Source organism: Labeo rohita, chromosome 7 (genome assembly GCF_022985175.1).
Source record: "Labeo rohita strain BAU-BD-2019 chromosome 7, IGBB_LRoh.1.0, whole genome shotgun sequence".
In the NCBI taxonomy this organism is placed as follows: domain Eukaryota; kingdom Metazoa; phylum Chordata; class Actinopteri; order Cypriniformes; family Cyprinidae; genus Labeo; species Labeo rohita.
Genome location: NC_066875.1, coordinates 37,196,654 through 37,224,611, shown reverse-complemented (window position 1 = coordinate 37,224,611; position 27,958 = coordinate 37,196,654). Strand labels below are relative to the sequence as shown.

Here is a 27,958-nt window from a genome sequence, read left to right as displayed (position 1 = left end):
TTTGACTGCTTCTGGGGATGATTTGAATTACTTTGAGTAACTCCCCAAGACGTTGGATGGCGCTATTGACCTCCAAACACGTCAAGTTCAGCCGTTCACGTTTTTTGAGGAAGGGAACAGTTATTGAACCAAAACCCCTCAGCGATGCATCGGTACACCTTTCCCTTCCAACTTTATCAGATGCGAAAGGTCTGTGAGATCGGACTGAAGACATCCGTGGGGAAGAGGTTATGAGATGCTTTTGCCGGTAAAACGGTGACGCACCAGTTGACGGAGCTGGCAGACAGCTGTGGAAGATTACGTCGGCATTGCTCAACCGAGGGACATTAAAATCCAGATCACAAGACTTGTCGCCTCCGTAAAGTCCAGGACTAACTAGCAACGACCACTACCTGAAGACCCACAGGTATGTATCAAACTTTTTTTTAGTCCAGATCCAGAACCGAGTCATTTGGACTGATCGAATCTTTCAAAAGAATGAATTAGCATCGATTAAAAAGTCGCCAGACACAACTAAGATGAATGACAGCTGTGTTTAGATGTGGCAAAACATCCAAGCGTTATCAGTGTTATCAGCCACTTCAACTGATCAAACAGAGGACATCAATAACCAGGTCGCTTTATTGCTCAAGCTCTGCAATATTTGACAAACTATCTGATGACTTTAAAACGCGGTCAATAAAATCAGTATTGTTTTGCTAAGAGCTTGAGAGGATCCAACTTACTCCATTGTCCTCGATGGTGTTGTGTTTTTAAAATTAGTTGTTTCATATTATATTAGTTCTTTTGTAAAATATTTGCGGAGGAAGATAAAGGAAGTGGCTTTAAAGTTTAAAACCTGAGTGAGTTTTACTATCATCATTTCAGAGGAGCACCAGGTGGGTGACCGATGCCCCACTTTGCGGTAGGTTGCAACCTGGTTCTTATACATTTGAATAGTCTGACAGTGTTTCTGGACCACTTTCTTGACTTATGCTAATGTATAGAGCGATTCACGAACAAATGACTCTTGTCTGCCAGTTTTTAGGAAGTCACAACATGCAGCGCGACAAGTCTAGCCGATTCTTTAACAAGTGACTCGAATGAGCCGATTCGTTTTGGTGGAATCAGAACGTACTGCTCGACCAGCGTAGCCCGATTCTTTAACAAATGATTCGTATGAATCGCTTCTTTTTAGTGAATCAGAAATTTGGTGTGAGCAGCGTAGCACGATTCCAGAACTTCTGTTTATCAGTAACATTAAGCTTGAGCAGTGTAGTCATTAAAAGTCTTAATAAACACAGCATTTACTAGAATTGTGTCATGTTTGTTAGTGATTTATCATATCTGCTTTGCTGGGACGATGTTGTAATTTCGCAACAGACTGCTGAGGACTATGAATGGATGAAGAATAACATTTTTGTTACTTCCCCCTCAGTCCACTTTGACCTTATGTTCTCTCCGCACTGACAGGGGTGATCATGGACAACGGAGGGTTTTACAACAATAATTATCACAGTGGAAGCAGTGATGATGAGCTGGTGGATATTTCAGATGCTACTGTGGATTTCAGTGAGGATGTCCCGCCTCTGGACCGCGATTACAGCGCAGGTAGGGACACACTCATGCACACACTACAAAAGCTGACATTAACCTTTTAAACTGTACACATTGTACTTTTTTAAAGCTTTTATCAAAGACCTTAATGCCTTTGCAAGATTAAATAGTTTGCTTGGGTGTTCAAAGGCTTTGTTTTAAAACATTTGGTAGATAAGGCATAGACGTTCACACTTTGAATGGAGTATCACACATTTGTTTTGTAAAACATCTAGGTCTAGTCTTTCAGAGGTGTCAGTTTGGTGGGATCAGATCACTCTGTTCTCTGCGCGGATACTGATGATGCTGTGTGTGATGTCACTGACAGACTGTTCTATAGCAGGAAGTTCCTTTTTCGTGTCTGTATTTCACAATCTATGCTTTCTTCCTTATTCCTTATTTCGCTCTTCCTTCTTGTCTGGAACTATTACTCTAATATTGTAATAACTGTTTTACCACAACCTCGTAAAGCCTTTTATATGAAATAGCAGTTGATAGAATAGATTTTCAAATAGTTGTATCTCAGCCAAATATTGTCCTATCAGCTTTCAGATGATTTATAAATCTCAGTTTTAAAAAATGGACCCTTATGACTGGTTTTGTGGTCCAGGGTCACATATGTGTTTTCTTTACTGAGTGTCATGTTTGAGCAGGTTTTTATGGCTCATATAGTATGATGTAGTGAGAATATAGAGCTTATGCTCAAGGAGTAAAACATGCTCTGTTTTATTCAGAGGCCCAAACTGATTTAAAAAAAAAAGTATGGAATTTGTTCAGTTGCTGATATTTTTATGGCCAAAAAGCTCTTGGGTTTCATCAAAAAAATCTTGATTTGTGTTCAACAAATGTTTTGTGTGTGGAACAACATGTGAGTAATTAATGACAGAATTTTCATTTTTGGGTGAACTAACCCTTTAAATGATCAAAGCTCTGTAGTTTGTATTGTTGGGGGCAAAACAAAATGTAATGCAATACAGTGATGATTGAGAGATACACAAATAAACACTCCTCCAAAGCCTTTTATCATAATTTTTTTTTTTTCGTAAAAATTATGTATGGATAATCAAGTAATTGTCCATTTTTTTTTATCTGTCATGGGGTAAATAAGGTAAATGTGACTTTTTATCTTACAATTCATACTTTTTTCCTTGCAATTATCACAAATTAAGAAATAATGTAAATTGTGTGAAAAAGTCTGAATTGTCAGATATAAATTTGAAATTTAGACTTTTTTTTATTGCACTTTCCATGTTTGCATTTCACAATTGACCGTTTGCAAAAACCCACCCTCCTTTGTTACTGTTACTATGTCCGACAAACAACGCCACTCTCACACTACACATCTTTCTAATGCAGTGGAAAATGCATTGCGAAGCAAAGAGGAAACTGACAGCACACCGACAGACAAGGTCTTAGCTTGCCATTTTTTAAGAAATTTAAACGATAAATAGCGTTTTGTGGCTCTTTAATGTGTCATGACAGATCAGTGTATTGCCTTATTGGATTAATTGACACAGGCCTTTTCTTCTTTACTTAAAGCATGAAAAAAACATGAATGAACATCAGAATGTATATTATTTTTAATCCGCGTAAAGACGTCAATACACACAATGTTTCAAGTTTAAGTCCATCTAAGTTAATCTACTCTCCTATCTGATTTGTTTGTCAGTCAGAATGGTGGATTCGGCGTTCTGATTGGTCAGATCGCCTGTCAATCAGGCTGTTTGTGACGGGGCAATTCTCAGGGGTTTTTTTCCTCAGAATTCTGAGTCTCAGATTGCCTTTTTAATTTTTTATATATAGTAATATAATATAAAAGTTATTCTTAAAGTTGACGTTTCATGTAAATCCATATTGAAGTGCTATAATTGGGTCTCCGGTGCATCTACCAACCCAGAAAATGTGAAGGACAATCCAGTAACTTTATTTTGGTAAGCTTTTCTCTGCAAGCATGCAAAAAAACAAGCCATTCAGATTTCGCTACCTCTGTGACATAAAAAGGGGATCTTATAATATCACTGCCGCTTAATTTTTTCACCCCTGGTGCCGCCATTCTGTTTTTGCAAGCTACAACAGTGTAGCAGTTCTAATGCCATGGCAAAACTTTGAGCAAAGCATTCTAACTGTTCTGTCGTTGGCTGCACGGATGAGCTCAGAATACTATTTGGAGTCCCAGCCTCAGAGGAGAAGAGAGAGCAGATTTATTTATTTATCTTATATGTGACCCTGGACCACAAAACCAGTCTTAAGTCGCTGGGGTTTATTTGTAGCAATAGCCAAAAATACATTGTATGGGTCAAAATTATAGATTTTTCTTTTATGGCAAAAATCATTAGGAAATTAAGCAAAGATCATGTTCCATGAAGATATTTTGTAAAATTCCTGCTGTAAATGTATGAAAACTTATTTTTTGATTAGTCATATACATTGTTAAGAACACTATTTAAAGAACTTTAAAGGCAATTTTCTGAATATTTAGATTTTTTTTGCACCCTCAGATTCCTGATTTTTAAATAGTTGTATCTCGGCCAAATATTGTCCTATCCTAACAAACCATATATCAACGGAAAGCTTATTTATTCAGCTTTCATATGATGTATAAATCTCAATTTTGAAAAAATGACCCTTATGACTGGTTTTGTGATCCAGGGTCACATATAAACATGCGATCGCATTCCCAGCTGTTTACCTTCATAGACCTAACCGACTGTTTTTGTAACTTGTGTGTTTTTAGCAGAAGCTTGTGTGTATTTGACAGTTTAAGCGCAATTAGACATGAAAGAGAACTTAGTTTAGTACTCACATGCCGTGTGACAGCTGTTTTCTGTGCACGTGCTTCGGATGTGTGCGCTCAGAAAACCCTGTATCAACCCTGTTTAAGTTTAAACAAATATGGTTTAAAACGCATGATTTCAATGCGATAAACATGATAAACGAAACCAAACAAATGTTTTTTTGGCAGAATATCTGAGGTACAAGCTTTAAAAGCACAGCCCTATTCTTGTAAAGGGGGTGGGGAGCAGCAGCTCATTTGCATTTAAAGAGACATGCACGAAAACAACGTATTTCTGCTTCCATATAATACGTGATCTGTGGTGTATTTTGAGCTGAAACTTCACAGACACATTCTGGGGACAGCTGAGACTTATATTACATCTTGTAAAAAGGGGCTTAATAGGTCACCTTTAAATTAACTTTATAAAAATCTGAGTAGATATCACAGCTAAAAGACATGTCTGCCACACCCTGAAGTGGGACATTATTAGAATGATACCTTTAAGGCCTTTACAAAAACATTCCTGTTGTACACAATCTACCACATGCTTTCTGTTTGTCTTCTTCCCCTTGTAGCCTGGAGCTCCAGCCTTGATGTGTGGTGTTCAAAGGAACTTTGTGCTACTATTTTGTTAGTATAATTTTCTTTATGTGTGCATGTGTTTTGTGTGGGTGTTCAATGAAGTTCAGCACGAAGACCCTTTGGTGATTAAGCAAACAATGGCAAAATACTAATGAATGCGTACTGTGTGTGCCTGGGGCAATGTTATGCACTGTGCGTGTGTTTCAACTTTGTTTTCAGTGATGCGTTGAGAGATAAAGAGAATATAAAATGAGGGAGTAGGGGAAAGATTAACGACATTGATAATACAATAAGTATATTGGAGAGCCTAACTCATGGCGACAGAACCAAACTTAGCCTCCTTAATTCTGTCTGAGGTTTACAGCAGGCATGAAATGATTACACTGATAAACATACAAGGCAGTTATGAGTCACTGTGCCAGGAAGGAAATGTAGTTATAGCCATCGCGTGCATTTTACCACTTGCTGTAGAAGTTTGACACTTTTCAGAACAAGTCACATGAACCAATGCTCAGTATTTATCAGGAATTATATTAGCAACTTAGTTATCCTTTAAAGATACCAGCAACATTTGCATAGTTTAATTTCTTGTAAGAATGATTTGAAGATTTTAATAAAGAACTGAAAGGAAGTCCATTGAAATTCCATCTTAGGTTGAGCTGCTGTTTTTCATGGTAAACGTCTGTTCTCTTTCTTTCTCCTACTCAGTCTTTACTCTTTCTGTTAAATTATTTTTCACTGGATAATAAGTAAAAGACCCAACATATGAGATCAAAGTGAACTGAATTAGACCATATGCTAGAGAATAATAATAAAAGCACACAGTCTCATTTTACAGAGCTGCTGGTTTCCCTTAAAGCCCCAAGCTTGAAACATGTTTTCCTCCTTAATGTTTTTGCAATAAGTCAAAGTACGTCAGACTCAAATAACAGTTTATGGGTCAAAGTCCACAGTGCTCCCCTAACCTTATTTTCCCATAGACCTATTTTGAGTGCTAAAGTTTCCTGTTAACCCATTTCAGCCTATTTGAATATGATTTAGACATTCAAACATTAAAAAAAAAGAAAACCAAAAAAGCAAGCGCAAGATTAAAAACAAAGCTTTGCTGAGAAATGGTAAACATTCTAATTACAACGTGACGTTCTTCAGTGCCTAATTACAATTTAAGATGACTTTTGCACCTGTAATTAAGTTTGTTGTCTTCTTTCAGTTTTTTTCAGCTTGGCAGCCCAAGTCCTTTGTATTGAAAAGAGTAGCATAAACATTCTGCAAAATATTTTCCCTTGTTCTTTTCGGAAGATGCAGTGACATGAGCTTTTTCTTTTTCATTTCTGTTCAGGCTAAGCACAGGCTGCACCTTGTAGCCAACTGCATTGCTGTCCTATATGTCAGATGCTGAAAATGTCATGCTCTTGTGCTGTCAGAGGGCTTGTTTCAAGTTGAACCTGAATCTTTGAATTTGTACCACATTGTTTTAGAACCAGTCTGAAGGCCTGGTGTCTTTTGCTCTGCATGTGTTAAACCAGCTAAACTTGTTTGATCTTTAACATCTGACGTGTGTTTCACTACACATAATCATCAGTGCAAATTCATTGTGTGTGTAAAAATAGGGCTAGGCTGTATATTGAGTTCGCTCAATATATTCTTTATTAACGATATGATATGAGACAATACTGTGTATATCGATATTCAATAGTTTGATATGAGCACATCTAAAAAATAGCGGAAGAGACAGAGTGAGCTGCCGTGGAGCAAATGCTTCAATTTTATCCTAAAAATGAGACCTATAGCATGTGTAGTTTAGTGTGTTAGAGATGTGATGTTTTCCTTAGCACACAACTTACATTTTCACAGGTATATTCTCTATCTGTGAATGTTAAATAGTCATAGCCGCGCTCTGAGATGCCGCACAATAAAATAGGAGCACAAAAATTCTGACACACACACACACACACACACACACATATATATATATATATATATATATATATATATATATATATATATATAGTTTGATTAAAATATTTGTTGTTGGACAATAAATGTGCTATATGTAGAAGGTTAAACCTACAAATAAGTGTATTTTTATAATGGTACTAACTATAAAGTAACTGTTAACAGGGGTGATCAAAATGGCACATACATTTAATACAGTTAGTCAGTGCTTTTTTTAAATTATTTTCATTTTTAGTTTAGTGAATTTAACTTCTGCTTTAAAAAACACATGTTTGTGTGAGTGTAATGTTACAGCTATAAGCAGAGCTGGGTAGATTACTTACAAATTGTAATCTGTTACTAATTCCAAATTACATGACAAAAATTGTAGTTAGTAGCATAATCCATTACATATTTTAGGCAATAATTTCAGACGGGCAATTCTAGGATTTTCATTTTAGGGGGGCTCAGCCCCCAATGAGGGTATAATAATAATAAAACAAAAATATATATAAATAAAAAAAAAAAAAAAAAGTTTGACTTATAGGGGTGGTATACTAAACTTTTTGCAGTATTCCACTGTACTGCATAGATTGGTTTAACATTTGAGTACTGAATAAGCCAAATACAAGTCTTCATGATCTCTCTCACAAACACACTCACAAACGCACACCTGTTTACTGTACAAATAAAATTTTACTGTTTGCATTTCTAGTACAACCCTCATTCCTTAGCTCAAGTATGCAAACCTCTTTGCTACATGCACTGGAATATGCATTATATTGAAAATTAAATTTTGCATTTATGCATTTATATGTGCTTCATTTTCACTGGAGAAAACAGCTGTGGTGTGATGAGGGGTGAACACAGCGGTAGATTATAACAATCTATCGATAAACACGCACCTTGCACTCTTTGTTTCTCTCTCTGCACCGCCACTGCTGGTCTGCGGATTGAAGAATGCGCTGAAAGATGGGGAGGAGCCGATTGAATCCCCCCCAAAAATGACCTAGTGAAGCCCATGATGTCAGACTACTTTTAGATTACTTTTAGATAACATTTGACTTCATTATTAAAATATTTATTGTAATATCTCAGGGGTACATTATTGTAAAAACAATATGTTGCGTCAACTTAAAATAATTTGTTACCTGGCTGCCTTAAAATGTTAAGTTCAATCAGCTCAAAAACGTTTAGTCAACTTAAAATGTCAACTTAGATATTTGAGTTTATTCAATTTCAAATTTTAAGGCAGCTGGGTAACAAGCCCAGCTTTTAAGTTTAACAAACCAAATTTTTGGTTTAGTCAACTTAAATGTCTAACTTATTACCAAACGTATTTGAGTTGACTGAACTCTGTGTGAATGTCCACAAAACTGGAAGACTTTCTGAGTGTATAACAGATATGATATTTCTGGAAAGAAAAATTTAAAAGATGAAAAAGAGGAATTAGGGAGAATCAATAAATTATAAATAAATAATTGCTGTTGTGTATGATATGTAATACTTAAAAAGTAGACTGATTGTATTTAAAAATGTAATTTAATGTAATTACAATTACTTAATTTTTGGAATAAGATTATGTAATCCAGATTACATGTAATCAGTTACTACCCAGCTCTGGCTGTAATGTGATTTTAACCCTTTTTTGCACAAAATGGTTACATTCACTTTATTTGTTTCCATAGGCTTTAAAATACACACTGTATATTGCTATTCAGCCAAAAAATGCAGAGATATGATTTTTTTGGCCATATCAACCAGCCCTATGTAAACATACTTGGCAATAAGGCTCGTTTTGTTATGGTCGTAGCCAGAGCAACTTCCTGTCTAGTCTAATCGCATGGTATTGACTCTAAATGTAGCAATCAGTTACTTCAATCATAGTTCTTGGAATATAAATTTTCGTGTTTTCAAGGTTACTCATTGTTTCTGAGTAAACATGCTAGAAGTAAAATAAAAGTGCTTTATGTATTATGTAAACACATGTAACATTCACTGTGTTTCCTGTTGTAACTGGCTTCTAACTCATCCAGTGTTATTTGTGGTCAGCGTTTGAGGTCAGCTTCTGCCCTTTTCTTTTTGTTGAGTCTGTCTGGCTCTGTCAAAGTGCATTAGTTTTGACCTGCCAGCAATATCACGCATGCTAACAGCTCTGATTGACAATGCATTAGTGTACTGGTTGTTATCTGCAATTCCTCTGACCACAATGGGAATTGTCTATGATTAACTGGCATTTTATTTGCATTCTGCTTTCACAGTGGAAACATGGCATAGGCATGCACTGCTGCACGCAAATATGCAGAATGTCTGCTGGTTTCCCATGAGAATTTGTTGTGTTTTGTCTCTGTAGGCCGCTGTAAACCAGATTGGAGGCCGAAGAGCAGTCCTAAGATGATGGATTTCCTGGATGACACCGTTCCTGGCATTGGCACCTACGAGGACTTCAACACCATCGACTGGGTTAGGGAGAAGTCTAAAGACAGAGATCGGCATAGAGAGGTGAGCGGGCTATTCCACCTGCTTATGAAACTTCACCCCTCAGTTTCTGCTTTAACGCTTCATCTTTTTTTCAGATTGCCAATAAGAGTAAGCAGTCCACAGTAGCCTTGCTCTTCAGTGTCAGTGATGCCTTTTCTGGCTGGCTTCTGATGCTTCTCATTGGACTCATGTCAGGTCAGCCCACGTCTTGCCCACTTCCTGTTTACTTTCTCACTTCTTGATTGCTGACAGCAATCAAGCAATCAAGTCTTTTTTTTTTTTTTTTTTTTTTTTCCCTGCTGAACATCACCTGCTTAATGGCCCCTGCTGAATACTTTTTTTTTTTTAATTTTACAGCACTTACTTTGTTGAATCAAGGTATAGAAAAACCCATTTCTTTTGTGTAAGGAAAAAATGCATTGGTAAATCAAAATAATGACAAAAAAAAAACAAAAAAACTGTTGACTTTGTATTGTATAAATTCAAATGTTCAGAAATGTTTATCTCATAATTATGACATGCCTTGACGTCATTTTAACTTATCTTATTATGACTTTTTATTATTTTCATAATAGATTTACGAAAGCATGTTTTTTTCTAATGTTGGAAATGAGCTTTCATATTACGAAAGGATATCTCTGCCATCAAAGGATGAAACATGCTTTGATAAATCATAATTTTAACAAAAATGTTAAAAGTATGAAATACTAAGTCATAATAAAATGATGAAAAGTCAGTTATGACCAAAAGTTTGACTTACTGTCAATAATTATACATTTTTATCTCTTAGTATCTCATAATTTTGACTTAGCATCTTATAATTTTGACCCTGTGTGTCATAATTATGACTTTTTGCAACTAATAATTTTGAGATACTCAAGAAACCCAAGTGTGTGTTTGTCAGAAATGGGCTTCCGGGTACACAGCTTGCCACACACCATTTGTGACGAGCACATGTTGACAACACATATGTGACCCTGGACCACAAAACCAGTTCTAAGTAGCACAGGTATATTAGTAGCAATAGCCAAAAATACACTGCATGGGTCAAAATGATTGATTTTTCTTTTATGGCAAAAATCATTACAATGTTAAGTAAACATCATGTTCCATGAAGATATTTTGTAAATTTCCTACCATAAATATATCAAAACTTCATTTTTGATTACTAATATGCATTGCTAAAAACTTCATTTGGTCAACTTAAGGCGATTTTCTCAAAATTTAGTTTAGGTTTTTTTTTTTTTTTTTTTTTTTTTTTTTTTTTTGCATCTTCAGATTCCAGATATTTGAATAGTTGTATCTCGGGCCAAATATTACCCTATCATAACAAACCATACATCAATGGAAAGCTTATTTATTCAGGTTTCAGATGATGTACAAATCTCAGTTTCAAAAAATTGACCCTTATGACTGGTTTTTTGGTCCAGGATCAAATGTGCTATTACTTTTATACATTGTCAGATCTATGGTTTTAGACTAGTGGACAAAATAAAAATGGAAAAATCCTATAAACATGCACTGAAGAAGGTGCTAGGATTGTATCTAGAATATTGTGGAAACTTGTAGATGAGCTTGCTTGATCTAGGTCAGTAAGCGAATAGGCAATGTGCTAAAAACCGCACTGTCGCAACCACAGAGCAAAGATCTGGCAAACTCCCAAAATATCATAGCATTGTGGTGACATGTTTGCATTAGCAAACACCATGCATATGATGTGAATTAAAAGTCTTTTTGTGTTCTCCCAGGGGCCTTGGCTGGAGGTATAGACATTTCTGCCCATTGGATGACAGACCTTAAAGAGGGCGTGTGCCTGAATGGGTTCTGGTTTAATCACGAGCACTGCTGCTGGGATTCCAATGAGACCACTTTTCAGGAAAGAGACAAGTGTCCCCAGTGGAAAAGCTGGGCGGAACTCATGGTGGGAGTCAATGAGGTGGGTTGTGTATTTGACTAGGCATGAAACGGTATGAAAATTTCTTATCACGATTATAGTGACCAACATTATCACGGTTATCAGTATTATCACGATATTGTTAAAATGTACTAGAAATGTTCAAAAAGTACTGACACATAAATCACCTTACCAAGTTTGATACAAATAAAATGACTTTTTGTTTGCATAATCACTGAACCAACAACAGTAGCCTTCACAACAGTTTAACTAATAGCATGTTTTAAATTTTCAAATAAAGCTGTGAAAAAGTTTCATAAAAAGATAAACCTCTCATTTCAGTCTTTAAATAAAGAAAAGGGTTAAGTCCAAATGATCAATATTTTCAAAAATCAAAAATTGATTATATGCATTTTATGTGTTCCATAAATAATCTAGATAACTGGTCTGAATTGTTTAAATGTGTAGAATCCACTTAAGCTTGTTTTTCATCAACCAGTCAAAATTTTTGCTACAGCAGGACATGCAAATTCGGTCCGTTTTTTGGCAGGACAAAAACTGCACACAAGCTGAATGTAAATGTAAGTCTCTGTAAATCCACTGTATGACACTAGATGGCGCTTATGGAAAAGCTGAATTACAGCTGTTTCCTGTGAACTACGTGGATAAAGCAGCATTGCGATTAAGAACACTTCTTCGTTACGTGAAACAAAGGTGAAAACAAAATGCCATTGAATCTTTTCTGAAGACAGTTAGAACCTTCAGAGGTACATTCATATTCATTACAATTCCCGATTTATGTTTCTGCTGGTGGGTGCTCAACCCCCATTTGCGGTAATCAAATACGGTTTTAATGATAATTAAAATTTGAAACAGTAATAATAACCGTGGGGAGTTTTTATCATGATTTATTGTCAAACCGGTAATTGTTACATCCCTATATTTGACCCAAACAGAGATCCATGTTTTATAAGTGTGAGAGTACAATACCAGGAGGAGAATATTACGTGTAATCACATCATTATGTTGTGGCTTTGAATCAAATTTTGCATTCATTTTTCCATTGACATGAGAAATCACAAACATTTGTGGTTGTTGTTTGCATAAAATATCAAATTGTTACTGACATGTTGACAGATGAAGGACAGATGTATGTTTCCTTTTTATTTTCTGTCTGATTGTTGTAATAAGTGTTTACAATTTAGCGGAATTCAAGTTTTACAGGCCTGTTTAACTCAAAGATTTCCAAATAAATGTATGACAGTGTTCTGCAAAGGCTAAATGAAATGAGTTCCAGGTGCCTCTCTTCACTTTGGATTCACTCTGGTGTTGGTATGTGCTATGGTTCAAAAGTTTGGGGTTGTGCTTTTATGGTCACCAATGATGAATTTATTTGATCAAAAATATAATAAAACTTGAATTTGAAAATATTATTACACATTGAAATGACTGATTTATTTTAATATATGGAGAGTTTATTTGCAAATATATATATATATATGTGTGTGTGTGTGTGTATGTGTGTGTGTGTATATATATATATATATATATATATATATATATATATATATATATATATATGTGTATATGTATATGTATATGTATATATATATGTGTGTGTGTGTATGTATATATGTTTTACCTAATCAAAATAACACAACTGTGTATATGTATATGTATATGTATATATATGTGTGTGTGTGTGTATGTATATATGTTTTACCTAATCAAAATAACACAACTGCAGTTTAAAATAATTAGAATGCACTATAGAAAAACATGATTTTGAAAATTGTTAAAAACGGAGTTATCCGTTTTTTGCAAATAAACTCGTCATATATTAAAATGTATCACTGATTGAAAACTCTTGATTTTGTGGCAACAGTGATACTTTTTTTTCAGGACACATTTTTTGAACTAATAATAATTTTTAACAATATAAATGTCTTTGCACATTTGATCAATGTAATGTGTCTTATATTTTCAAAAATCTGACTGACCCCAAACTTCTGAATGCTAGTGTTTATCACCCCCTTGTGGTATGAAGACAAAGCTACAATATTGTTTTTGAAGAAATGACAATTAAAACATACATTTTAATCTCAGATTTAATTCTGTTTACTTTTGTAAAAAAAAAAAAAAAAAAAATGGTAGCTTATGTTCTTTAAATTTCAATATTTATTCCCATATCCATTTTTACAATGCTTTCTCTTGAGATTTGAGGTATTATTTTTATTGGAGAGGGAGGTCCAAGCTTTAATTAGGATGTAAGATGACTCAAATTGTCCAGTATTCATTTATTTATTATTTTTAGTCTCAAAATGATCAAGTTTCATACACTTCAGGATGTGAGTAAATGGTATGGTGTATGTAAAATAAAAATATTGTGGCCTCTAACTATAGATATGCCCTGTAGGGGGTGACAGTGTATAAGATCCTTTTGTTTTGTATCCTATGTGTGTCCTGCAGGGGGCCAGTGCATATGTGGTGAGTTACTTCATGTATGTGTGCTGGGCTCTTCTCTTCTCCTTCCTGGCTGTGAGTCTTGTGAGAGCCTTCGCCCCTTACGCTTGTGGCTCAGGAATACCAGAGGTGAGATGCTCCTCAAATGCTCACACACAATGTATAACGCATCTTTCCACACATTCAAGCTCTTTTCCCAACAAATCACTCATTCTACAACTACAATCAGATTGTCTTGTGTGTTCAAACAGAAACTACACACTTTAGCATCACTTTAAAGGGTTAGTTCACCCAAAAATGAAAATTCTGTCATTAATTACTCACCCTCGTGTTGTTCCAAACCCGTAAGACCTTTGTTCATTTTCAGAACACAAATTAAGATATTTTGATGACATCCGAGAGCTTTCTGACCTTAGGTCTTAAAGGTTTGGAACAACATGAGGGTGAGTAATTAAAGGAAAAGTTCGCTTCCAGAAATTTTTTTTACAGATGATTTACTCACCCCCTTGTGATTCAAGATGTTCATGTCTTTCTTTCTTCAGTCGTAAAAAAATTTTGTTTCTTGAGGAAAACATTTCAGGATTTTCCTCCATATAGTGGACTTCAATGGTGCCCACGAGTTTAAACTACCAAAGTGCAGTTTAAATGCAGCTCCAAAGGGCTCTAAACGATCCCAGCTGAGAAAGAAGGGTCTTGTCTAGCGAAACGATCTGTTATTTTCTAAAAAAAAAAAAAAAAAAAAAAAAAAAAAATATATACTTTTTAACCTCAAATGCTCTTCTTGTCTAGCTGTGTGTGTACTGTGTAATCCGGTTCAAGACAGTTAGGGTATGTCAAAAAACACTGGGTCGGTACTTCTGTAGCGATGTAGGATCATTTTGAAGTTTTACGAAATAGATGGGAGTTTTTCAACCTACCCTAGCTGTCTTGAACCAGAATACACAGAGTACATGCAGAGCAAGATGAGCATTTGAGGTTAAAAAGTATAAATTGTCACTTTTTTTTTAGAAAATAACTGATCGTTTTGCTAGATAAGACCCTTCGTCTTCGGCTGGGATCGTGCAGAGTCTTTTGAAGCTGCATTTAGGAAGTTCAATCTGTATATGGAGAAAAATTCTGAAATGTTTTACTCAAAAAACATAATTTCTTAACGACTGAAGAAAGAAAGACATGAACATTTTGGATGACTAGGAGGTAAGTAAATTATCTGTAAATTTTTGTACTGTAAGTGAACTTCTCCTTTAATGAGAGAATTTTCATTTTTGGGTGAACTATCCCTTTAAATTTGACTTTACAGACACCCCCGTTAAGCACACAGTAGTGAGCAAGACTTTGGAAGTCATTTTATACCTTAAACTTTTTAAGTTTTCATTTCAAACTGTCTGAGCAAAGTGAGATGGTGAATAGAGACAAGCAGTTGGATAGAGATTATATCAGTTTATTACAGTTTTCGACAGTTTCAACAATTTTCTGTACCGTTTTCAGATGTTCAAAATGTTTTCAGATGTTCAACCACAATTGCTTCTGCTCTCTAACCTTGGCAGAGAGAACAATGAAGAGCTTTCTGACATAAGTCACACTGTCTGTCTGACACAAACCCCATGTTAGATTATTGTAGTTGTAATACTGATTTAAATTCATGTGGAGGAGTTGTCGGAGGAGATTTAGGGACATTTTTAATGGCTGTTTTTAAAACGATCCATTAAGACATGTTCGTAAGCCAAGAATAACTGCTTAAGTGAATAAAAACCCATACTTTAACTTACGGTCTGGAAAATACCCAGTTTTGCAGATAATTTTAAATCCTGAATAACCGATCTTTAATTCTTGCAGATTAAGACCATCCTGAGTGGCTTTATAATTCGGGGGTACCTGGGGAAGTGGACTTTGATAATAAAGACCATCACACTGGTGCTGGCCGTCTCGTCCGGCCTCAGTCTGGGGAAGGAGGGTCCTCTGGTTCATGTAGCTTGCTGCTGCGCAAACATCCTATGCCATTTCTTCACCAAATACCGTCGAAATGAGGCCAAGAGACGAGAGGTGAGAGGAACTGGGGCGGGAGATAAGGAGAGGAGGAATGGAGTGATGGAGAGATAAGGGAGAGGGGAGTGTGGGAAAGACTGACGGAAAAGTAACAAAGTATTTTGTGTCTTGGATCAAAACTTGTAATGTAATACATTGATATAAGCCTCTTGGCATGGTCTCTGTTAACGGATGTGTTGGAAGTTGCCAGTGCCAGTTTGGTAATAGAACAGCCGAGGCTTTTTCTAGACTGTCTAGGCTGATCGTATAATTCCTTGTTTGTGAATTTAGGAGGTTGAATACACATTTTGTGCATGCAATGGAATGCAAATGTGTAAATCTTTATTTGTGTGTGTATTAGGTGTTGTCTGCAGCATCTGCAGTTGGAGTGTCTGTAGCGTTTGGTGCTCCTATTGGTGGAGTGCTTTTCAGTCTGGAAGAGGTAAGCATTTGTGCAGTCCTTCCATAAACAGGGAGATGTAAGTTTATGACTTATGGTTCTGATTTTTATTTAGTTTTTGTTCTTTTGGAAGGTTATTATTAGGGTTGCCCTTGACAAAAGATTTTTCTGGTCGACTAGTAGTTGTTTGTTTTAAAGGAGAACACTTCCAGAACAACAATTTACAAATAATTTACTCACCCCCTTGTCATCCAAGATGTTCATGTGTCTCTGTCTTCAGTCGTAAAGAAATTATGGTTTTTGAGGAAAACATTTCAGGATTGAAATGCAAAACACTGTGGGCGACCCGAGTTCAAATCCGGGCTCGTGGATCTTTACCGACCCCACCCCCTTCTCTCTCTCCCACTTCGCTTCCTGTCAAAACTACACTGTCCTATCTAAATAAAGGCATAAAAATGCCAAAAATAAATCTTAAAAAAAAAATGCAGCTTCGAAGGGCTCTAAACGGTCCCGGCTGAGGAAGAAGGGTCTTATCTAGCGAAACGATCGGTTATTTTTTTTCGAAAAATTTAAATTTGTATGCTTTTAAGCACAAAAGCTTGTTTAACACTAGCTCCACGCCGCTACGTACTACAGAGTCACGTCGAAAGGCCAGAGACCGAGATGGCAGAAAGCACATACTTTGCTTTCATTATTTTACAAAAGCACAATGTTTTGATGTTATTGTAAATGCACACAAATAAACATAGAGTCTTTACAGATTCAAAAGATATATTCAAAAGATCTACTCTTACCTGTATTACCAAAAATTACAGTATTTTAAGAGCAAGTGACTGCACTGGTACAGTCACTGACTGTTTACTTGTACGGCGAGCCTGAGGGTTTTTATTTATTTATTTATTTTTTAATTCAGGCTAGTATTAGTTTTTCATGATATTGACACTGGTGACAAGAATTATGACATTTTTGTATGGTACCAAAGATTTTGAAAATACCATATTTAAAGCAAAAATAAAAATATATTGTTACAGCGAAATAAAATTACTCATATCGTGATATAAGATTTTGGTCATTTTGTTCACCCTTACGCCAGCTAAAGCAATATAAGCCCAGATAGGCTGTTTTGAGGGGGTCATTTTATGAGATTCTCTCTGTGATTCAATTTGCACACGATCATGATACAATTTTATTTGGCCAACAAAACAAAATTATTATTATAAAACAAAACTTCTCATTATTATAATTTCCTGAAATAAGTATTCACCAAAATATATATATATATATATATATATATATATATGTATATACATATATATTTAAATGTTAAAAGACAGCAATCTAATAAATATCACATACATAACTGTTCCAACGTTTGGGACATTTTTTTCAGTGGTTATGAAGATTCTTTTTATGCTTACCAAGACTGCATTTATTTTTGTCAAAAATACAATAATATTGTTAAATATTACAGTGAAGTCATTGTTTCCTATTTTAATATATTTAAAAAATATGGTGTTCAGTGTCACACGATCCTTCAGAGATGCTGAGTTTAATACACATTTAATGCGCTGAAAAGAAACATTTCTTATAATTGTTGAAAGCAGTTATGCTGCTTAATATTTTTGTGGACACTGTGATGTTTCAGGATTCTTTGAAGAATAGAAAAATTCAGTAGGACAGCGTTATGTTTTCAATGTCACTTGTGATTTAATGTCTAATAAATTGAAATAATGTGCAAATTGATTTAATATGTCCTTGCTGAATAAACATATTCGTTTCTGGCTTTTTACTGACCCCAAACTTTTTCCACAGTAGTGCATGCTGAATCCTAAATTGTGAAAACATCTGCTGAATGTTGTTTTAACATCTGACAGTGACCATATTTCTCCTGCATTTCTTTTTCAGGTCAGCTACTACTTCCCTCTGAAGACTCTGTGGCGTTCATTCTTTGCTGCTCTGGTTGCAGCATTCACCCTTCGCTCCATTAATCCCTTCGGCAACAGCCGATTGGTCCTTTTCTACGTTGAATTTCACACTCCCTGGCATCTTCTAGAACTCGTACCTTTTGTGCTTCTGGGCATCTTCGGTGGCCTTTGGGGGGCTTTCTTCATTCGTGCTAACATTGCCTGGTGCCGTCTCCGAAAGAACACCCGCCTTGGGAACTACTCTGTCCTCGAGGTTCTGTTGGTCACTCTGTTTACAGCGCTGCTAGCGTTCCCAAACGAGTACACTCGGATGGGCAGCAGCGAACTGATCTCGGAGCTGTTTAATGACTGTGGCCTGCTGGACTCGTCGAAACTCTGTGACTACGCCGGCAACAGTGGAAGCACGTCAGGAAGTGTTAATGGTACTGCCGCTAATGGTCTGGGGGCCCGGCCGGCGGGACCAGGGCTCTACACAGCTATGTGGCAGCTAGCTCTTGCACTGGTTTTTAAGATGTTCATCACTGTGGCTACATTTGGAATGAAGGTAACAGACCTAGATGTATTTTTATTTAAAGGCAAAATGTATTTGAATATCACCGCAGTTAAAATAAAACCACTAAATGAATTAATATTTGTTATATTTAAAATATTTATCATATTTATTTATAATATTTATTCAAATGTTTTTATAATATTTATTATTATATTATTTAAGTACAACAGGTATACCAGGGTACAATGTAATTTTGGAAAGTTTTCTATTTTAATTTTAGTAATTTTTTAGTAATTTTATTTCAATATAAGTTTATTTTTTATTTCAGTTTTAAATATTTTAGTTTCTCAACTTTAATCTATAATAATATATTATATATATATATATATATATATATATATTTAATTTAATATCTATGTGATTTAAGATCAACTTTAATATCAACTTCAACTTGTATATAATTTATATAATTTAGTTAGCACGGCACGATTTCTTAAGTAGTTTTCTTATCTGACATTTCTGTTTTATTTATCTAGTATTTCTAATTAATAAAATTTTAATTAATAAAAAACAAAAATTCTCTAAATGTATTCCAAATGTTTTATTTTATTTTATTTTGAGACTTTGTATTTGGTGTCTATTTTATATTAATGCAAGGTACCAGTGGTTGGCATAATATGAAAGGCAACATTTTGGTATTGATTCAACTCCGTCACAGTAAAACCTGCAAAACATCTTTAAGTTGTCAAAGCGCTGAATGCATATCAAGTAAGCTCTGTCATCTCTATTTATTAATTCTGTCTTGCTCTTTGTACTTTCTCCAGGTGCCTTCAGGTTTATTCATCCCTAGTATGGCAGTGGGGGCCATAGCAGGCCGACTTCTTGGTGTAGGCATGGAGCAGCTGGCCATACACCACCACGAACGGAACATTTTCAAAAGCTGGTGCTCTCCGGGGGCAGACTGCATCACGCCGGGCCTGTATGCCATGGTGGGAGCAGCAGCCTGTCTGGGTGAGGGTTGATTCAGCCGCATCTCTGTGAAAATTTACTGAACATTCATTTTCCAGATGATTTATTTTTCACTTCGCAACCAAATTGCCTTGCGCAGTCTTCCATGCAGAAGCAGTTAATGGTGGCTTTCAGGAATGTAGCTTGACCTTGCTGCATTGTCAAATTAGCGAGTGTTTTTTTCTCATTTCTGCTCTAGGCGGTGTGACCCGAATGACCGTCTCTTTGGTGGTCATTATGTTCGAGCTGACGGGAGGTTTAGAGTACATTGTGCCCCTCATGGCTGCCACCATGACCAGCAAATGGGTTGCGGATGCTCTGGGTCGCGAGAGCATCTACGAGGCCCATATTCGCCTCAACGGTTACCCCTTCCTGGAAGCCAAAGAAGAATTCCGCCACAAGACTCTTGCCACGGATGTGATGCGGCCGCGGCGGATCGACCCGCCGCTGTCTGTGCTGACACAGAGTGGAATGACTGTAGAGGAGGTGGAGAGACTCATCGCAGACACAACCTACAGCGGCTTTCCTGTGGTGATCTCACATCAGTCTGAAAGATTGGTGGGCTTTGTGTTGAGAAGGGATCTGGTCATATCCTTAGGTAAGTGGGTTTTTTTGGGGTTTTTTTTTTTCTATTGGTCACTTCACATATTTATGCTATTTACAGGGTGTTCTCAGTCAAGACAAGTATGTGTGTGTGTATATGGGGGACGATTAATCGCAAAAAATCCAAAATAAAGCCCTTTTAAAACTCCTCTTTAGCAACTTCATCATCTGATCCTTCATCTCTGGATGTGAAATAGTCCGTTATAACATGGTTTAGGGCACTGACATCACCAAGATTGAGCAGATTGAGACGAGTGAAATCAGTTAAGTGAGCAGCTGCAGTACTTCAGACAGTGTTGTTGCACTCCACCATCTCACAATATTAAATAAATAAATAAATAACTTTGCGTGCCGTAGTTTACACAGGACTGCCAGAGAATGTGAATTAATATGTCCTTACTAAATATGTTACGTGGTTTATTTTGATAGGTTAACTGTTTTTTGTGGTGTTAAGGGAAAGCACCTCAGCAGTACGTTCTTAACATGAGAGAAAGACAGTCATTTCTGCTTGCTGCAATAAATGGCTATTTTTTCTGCACTAAACAAGTGAATTTCGCCGAGATATTTTCAGAGATGATAGACAAGATGTTATAGAATAATAATTTCATGAAAACCTAATTTCGACAAAAAAAGTGACATTCGACCTATTTTTCAAATTTCCTGAATTCCATATATATATAATATATATGTGTATATATAATATATTGTTTATTTATATATTTATATTTTTTATTTATTTATTTATTTTTTTTTTTTTTTAAAGAAACAAATATTTTCATTCAGCAAGGATGCAATAAAACAAAAGTCACACTTAAGACTTTTTTCAACATTAATAATCAGTGTTTTTAAGCACTAAATTACAGGAATAAATTATATTTTACAACACATTAATTTTTTTAAAGGTTTTAAGGTTTTACTATATATTTTTTAACCAAATAAATGCAGCAGCCTTGTTGAGCATAAGAGACTAGATTTGTTATTTTATTTTTATTTTTTTTCTTGTTCAAAAGTTTGTAATACTGATAATTGAAAAGATTTATATTGTTGAAAGAAGTCTCTCATGGTCACCAAGTCTGCATTTATTTTAAAACAGTAATATTGTGAAGTTACTCTAGTCTTTAGTGTCACATGATTCTTTAGAAGTGCATCTGAATTTACAGATTTGCTGCTCAATAAACATTTCTTTTTATTATCAATATTGGCTGTTTTGGGTAAGTATGATTAAATAATATAATATAATATAATATAATTAATATAATATAATTTAATATAATTTAATATAATATAATAAAAAATATAATCTTAATCTTAATAAACAATATTTCTAGGTCAGATATTGCTCTCTGTGTAAAAATTGCTTGTAGGCCATCATGTTATCAGTTTGTTTTTAGGAGTCTTACAAACCAGCCAACTGACTGATGCAACCGACCACAGTTTGAAAGAAATTTTTTATATTTTATTTTACTTTATTTTTTCCCTGATATTTAGGGAGATCAAGTTGTGCCTGAGGGTATCTTATTTACTTGCTACTAAATGTCTCAAACCCTTAATTATCAGTCAAAAAGTTGATACCACAGAGATTTTGTCAGCCTGGCGCCTTGTAAGTGCAACTTTGTTTCTTGGATGACTGATTGAAACCCAGTGCACCCTGAATCCAAGACGTTTTAGAGCGGCTAGCCAGTCAGATTGGAAGCAGTGATTTCAGCCAGTTCTTGCCAGTTTTTTTGCAATATGATGATCTCCGAACAACCTTGGGCTGCCACAAAAGTTTTGCTAATTAACCCTTGTTGTAACTGATGGATTAATGTTGAGTTTATCCAGCTAACTTCCCTGTTTTTTTTTCCCCCACTTACTCATCTTAGAAAATGCACGGCGGAATCAAGAGGGTGTAGTCAGCATGTCTCCCATCCTGTTCACTGAATGTGATCCACCCATGTCATCCAGCGCTCCTCCTGCAGTCAAACTGCGCAGCATCTTGGACCTCAGCCCCTTTACAGTCACTGTACACACGCCCATGGAAATCGTAGTGGACATCTTCCGCAAGCTTGGCCTGCGGCAGTGCCTCGTTATTCAGAATGGGTGAGTCCAGTGAGGAACCTTGGAGTCTAAAGATGTTTTTTTTTTTTTTAAATTGGTACAAAAAATAGATTTGCTTAGGGACATGCTAATATCATACTCTATTGCAGTCAACTGTGAGTCAGTTTCTTCTTCTCCAAAATGAATTGCATTTTTGAGGGCCTAAACATGCACGAAAACTCATGAAATTTTGCACACACACTAGAATTGGCAAAAATTTACATATGATATGGGTTTCAGAAGTGGGTGTGGCAAAATGGCTCGATAGCGCCACCTATAAAATGTCAATGAAGTGCCACTCGAGCTGTTTCACATACATGTACAAAATTCGGTAGGCACATGTAACACACCAATACCTACAAAAAAGTCTCCTGGTACGAAGTCCGAAACCCAACAGGAAGTCTGTTATTTAGAATTGTTTTTTGCCGTTTTCAGGTGTTGTATTTCAACAGACTCTTCCTAGAGATTTAAACAGATCAACACCAAGCCCTTTGTGACGTTAAATTGCATACATCTTGAGTTTTCGTTGAAGGGCGTGTCCGTGGCGGCCTGTCAAACTTCGAAGTTTCGTCATGAAACAGGAAGTTGTTATAATTCGGGAATACATTGTCCGATTTGCATCAAAATTCACATATTTAACAAGAGTCCTGTGCTGAATACATGCTCATGCCCATGCTCATATCAGTTATAGTCATAGCGTCACCTGCTGGCAGCAGGAAGTGGCATGTTTTACGCTCTAAAGCAGTTCCTCCTAAAGTTTTAATGATATCAGCATTATATTTGGTCGGTCTACTCTAAAGGCCTTTGCATTGTTAAATTGTGAAGATCTTAAGTTTTTGTTGAAGGGTGTGTCTGTGGCCGCCTGACAAAGTTCAATATTTTGCCCTGGAAAAGGAAGTTGTTGTAACTCAGCCATACAATGTCCGATCTGCCCCAAACTTCACGTTTGATAAGAACACATCTAAAGGCCAATATTCTGTTGTAATCATACCGCCACCTGCTGGAAACAGGAAGTTTGGCACATATAAATGACTTTGACATATTCCTTCTGTATTTACAACTTTAAATGCATATTGCTCACCGTTCCCTGCTTTCCTAAAGCCACCGGGTGGCAGTGAGTCCAGGTGCGAGGGCCCTTTCACCGCTGCTTGCAGCTTTGTGTGTTGTTGCTGCTTATTTTGAGCATTTCAAATACATTTATAAGGTTCTGCCTTCATGATTTGCAGTGTCAAAAGTTAGCTGACTCAGAGCTGTTGTCTCCACTTTGCAGTTAGACTGTGTTTGTTAAACTTTAAATATGCACCAGCCCAAGCAGGAAAGCTTTCCCAGCTGAGTCTTTGTTCCTCCCGAGATTTCTTCTGCATCCACAACTACGTAAACAGTTTTTCCTCAACACTCATGCCATGCTTCCTAGCTACTTTGAAACAATATGCATTGTGAGTAGCGCTATACAAATAAATTGAACTTAGAAATACACTGCACTTTTGAGATGGGGGGATTTATACTCGTAAAAGTCCATATTGAGTTTCTGTTTTTTTGTTTCAACAAATGGCCTTTTTTATAAGAACGCTCCCTACCATATTTGTTCAAACTGGCTGAAGCTGATTCTTGCTGCAGTTGTTTTGCCTTTTAAAGTAAGTGTGTGTGTGAGAGAGATAATCAGGTCCCAATGTTGAGTGGATCAACGTGGCTGTTGATCTTTCTCAGTCCCTGTGATCCACCCTTCAAGTCTATCTAGCACAATAAAAGGAAATGACATAATATAAAAAGAGAAGACTGGAAACACACACACACATGCACTTTGAACATGTGGCCTTGAAACTTTATGCAAACATAGTCTCTCTCATGCATATGCTAACTAGGACCATCTGTTCAATAATTGTCTGTTTGATTTGTGTCTTGACAGATCAGTGATTTGTATTAATTAAAAACAAGAATCCTTTTTCTCTCTCTTCTCTTTTGCTCTTTCAGGCGTTTGCTGGGAATCATCACTAAAAAGGACATTCTTAAACACATGGCGCAGATGGCCAACAGAGACCCGGATTCAATCCTCTTCAACTGAAGACTGAACGGACGGGATAAACTCACTCCTCCACACACAAACACACATGGAGGACTGAATCATCCTACGATGATGATGATGGTGGTGGTAGGACTGTGTGTCGCTGAGGTACTGCTATTATAGAGTGGTGTGAGACTGGCCTAAGGCAGCTTTTCGCTACTCCAGAACTGGACACGTTCAGACAGGAGCTGTTTAGCCTGTCTGGAGGCTACAGAGACAATGTGAAAAATGCTGTCCTCTCACACCTGTGAACCTCATATCGGGCCAGATCTGAATTGTTGCCATCCAGACTTGCTGTATATGGACCAAATGCTTTCCTTGTCTACACATACACTTACATTTGGGGATCAACGACTTTTTAATGTGCTCTTTATTCGTTTATGGTGCTTTGCTCTCCCAAGAAGTTGCTTGAACTATCATCTAGTCACTTAGGCTTGTCTGGGTTGCAGATTTTGGGCATTTATATGAGTGGGCGACTGACCAACTGAGACGGTTTTAAGCCAGCCAGCAATTTAAGAGAGTAGTTTAAGCTATTTTTTAAGCAGGGTTTCCATCCCTGAAGTGACGTTTGACCTCGAAAGGAACTTCAGAAGGGTGAGAACATTCCTGAGATGATCTGGGAAACGTGCGTTAAGGGTGTCTTGTCTGAACCTGCGTGTGTCGAGCGATCCCTGTGAGAAGATGTGCCGCCTTTTGTGGAAGTGCAGTGAGATTTAGTGTATCATGTTGAGAAGTCACACAGACACACTTACTCTTTGTTTTTTGTTTTTATACATGGTAGCAAATTGCCCTCAGTAGTGCCGTTCCTCTATTTCTCACTCTTTGAGAAGGTTTTGAATCCCACTCTTGAAAAATATATACAGTTGAGGTCAAAAGGTTACATAAGCCTTGCAGAATCTGCAAAATGTTAATTAATTTACCAAAATAAGAGGGATCATACAAAATTTTTTATTTAGTACTGACCTGAATAAGATATTTCACATAAAAGATGTTTACATATAGTCCACAAGAGAAAATAATAGTTGAGTTTATTAAAATGACCCCGTTCAAAAGTTTACATTCTTTATACTGTGTTGTTACCTGAATGATCCACAGGTGAACCTTCTGTAATAGTTGCATATGAGTACCTCAGTTGTCCTCAGTGTGAAAAAATGAATCACAGAATCATAGTCATTGTTGGAAAGGGTTCAAATACACAAAAATGCTGAAAAAACAGAGAATTTGTGGGACCTGAAGGATTTTTCTGAAGAACAACGGGCAGTTTAACTGTTCAGGACAAACAAGGGACTCATAAACAACTATCACTAAACAAAAAAAAACACAGCTGTGGATCATTCTGGTAACAACACAGTATTAAAAATCAAGTGTATGTAAACTTTTGAACAGGGTCATTTTTATAAATTCAGCTATTATTTTCTCTTCTATATGTAAACATCTCTAATGTGCAATATCCTATTCAGGTCAGTACTAAATAAAAAACATGCATTTGGTATGATTCCTCTTATTTTGGTAAAATAATTAACATTTTGCAGATTCTGCAAGGTGTATGTAAACTTTTGACCTTGACTGTATGTACATTTAACTTTAACCTGCCAAAAGCCAGTGTTGATTTTTATGAGGAAAGGTGCCTTAAAAAGAGTGGTTTATCAAAAAATACTGTCATTTACTCATCCTTTTGCCGTTTCAAACCTGTGAAACACAGGACATTTTGTGAGATGCCATAGTGGGTTTTTTGTTCATACAGTGGCTACAAAACAGTTACCAACATTGTTCAAAAACTGTTCGTGCATGTTCTGCAGAAGATTAAAAAGTCATACAGTTTTGGAAGAACACGAGGGCAAGTAAACACAATTTTCAATTTTGTATGAACTCAATACGCCTTCAGTAGTTATGTTGAAGTGCCCTGGTTTACCCTCTGTCTTTCTGCTATTGTAACAAGCTATTTGGTCTTACCAGCGGCATATGTTTTCCAAAAGGTTCACAGTGGCTGCCAATATCAACTCAGCTGAGCTGCAGGTCTTGCTTGGCACCACCAGGAGGCACCATCTCACACTCTGTTCATTCTGGACATTGTGCGCTATTTGATTGACTCTTGGCCCGGTTTGCTTGCTGGGTGTGTTGCGGCATTCTCTCATGTCATTACCTTCGGGGCTCTTTATATTATTCCCCCAGCATCTTTATGCTCATATTGAGCACCTGGGCCCCTCCATGCGGTCTTTGGAGATCCATCACCCTCGCCGTCTTTCTAGTATAACCGCACTGTCGTCCTCAGACGACCTCGGCGAAACATCTCCAGGCAACTCCCTTGTTTGTCCGTGAGGATCCGATCATGACACAGCGAGATCCTCCCTGTAGTGAAAGGACTAAACTCGTACTGTAGTCCCCTTCCTTGGCATACTTGCTGGACCTTCGTGCCTACACGTTTTAAAACCTCCACCCTCCAGTTTTTTTTTTGTTTTTTTTTTTCCCCGCCATTGGCATTTGTTGTTTATGACCTATTAAAGGCATTTGATTCTTTTCACGACCGTTCCGAACGCTCTCTTTCCCCGCTCGCCGTAATTCCCGGGAGTTGGATTTGGGGCAGGGAGGTCGTGGAGGGCTATTGTTCCCATTCGCTCCTGCTCGTCTGGGCTCCCGGTCGCCAGGATGTCCCCCGACCGCTTCCCTCGAGCACCGTCACGCAGCCCAGACCGCCTTCCACTCTTAGAAAGACAATTTCCGGTCCAGTCTTTAAACAACGGGCGATTCTGGGCGATTCTGAGCTGTTATAATAGAGCGGAGGGGAAAAAAAGAAATTCTTGCGCTCTGATTACTGAAAGAAAAGGTGTGTGTATATGTGTGAGTATTTGTGTGGGGTGTTGGAAGGAGAGATTACGCTTTTCTCTTTTGCCCTCCTAGGAAAACATGGGAATATGGGAGGAGGGAGAGGAGAAAAGGTTAATTAAACAGTGTTCACTGGTCAGCGGAGGGATCGTTTCACAAAGGTCCCTTCTGTGTCACACGGGGGGTTATTGGAGAGACTTGGCACGAAGGACCTTCCACTCATTCCTGCAATCCGGGTGGGTGCTGAGCCTCTTTGCGCTGTAACCCAACACTCGATTGGTGCAGAAGGAGCCGGGCCAGGACCGGGACCAAATGAAATGTTGTAATGTAAAACAGGACACGCCACAGACCTCCTATGTTCTTATCTCCAGAGCGTAGACTTCTACTAACTTTTCAACTCAGGAAGCAGCAAGTAAACAGCTGCTGAGTTGGCGTCTACTCGCCTTTTTCTATGCAAACAGCCAGTTTAGGGCCGAGAGCAAGAGCTGAGTAAACTGCTTTTAGAGGCGTCATTGAGCACGTTTACGACGTATGTCCAAAGAAACCTGTGATTTTTTTTTTTTTTTTTTTTTTTTTTTTTTTTTTTTTTTTTTTTTTTTTCCCGCCAAAAAGGCGATTATTACCAGATTGCATGGAAGGAAAGGAAATCTGCATAATTTATTCCAAAGCACTTATCGGAGATGAAGTATTGCCTGTTTTATTGCTGAAAGATGTTAACTTGAATATGTATTTATTTGCACAGAAATGTTTTCTATTACAGTATTTGTACATGACTGTGATTATACCATATTGTCAAATGAACTTTTTGTCCATTTGAATAAATCTGAATGATGCATTCCA

At 36.8% G+C, this 27,958-nt stretch overlaps 1 protein-coding gene across 1 annotated transcript; it reads left to right on the top strand.

Annotated features, from left to right (window-relative positions):
* The first annotated feature begins 2 nt into the window (after nucleotides 1-2).
* On the top strand, nucleotides 3-27,958 carry clcn5b (chloride channel, voltage-sensitive 5b). Its single transcript, XM_051113972.1, has 13 exons — nucleotides 3-406; nucleotides 1,453-1,590; nucleotides 9,222-9,370; nucleotides 9,445-9,544; nucleotides 11,098-11,285; nucleotides 13,713-13,835; nucleotides 15,540-15,746; nucleotides 16,090-16,170; nucleotides 18,034-18,597; nucleotides 19,371-19,557; nucleotides 19,754-20,152; nucleotides 22,020-22,236; nucleotides 24,205-27,958. The coding sequence occupies exons 2-13, from the start codon at nucleotides 1,461-1,463 to the stop codon at nucleotides 24,293-24,295; spliced, it is 2,436 nt and encodes an 811-aa protein (XP_050969929.1). The 5' UTR covers nucleotides 3-406; nucleotides 1,453-1,460; the 3' UTR covers nucleotides 24,296-27,958.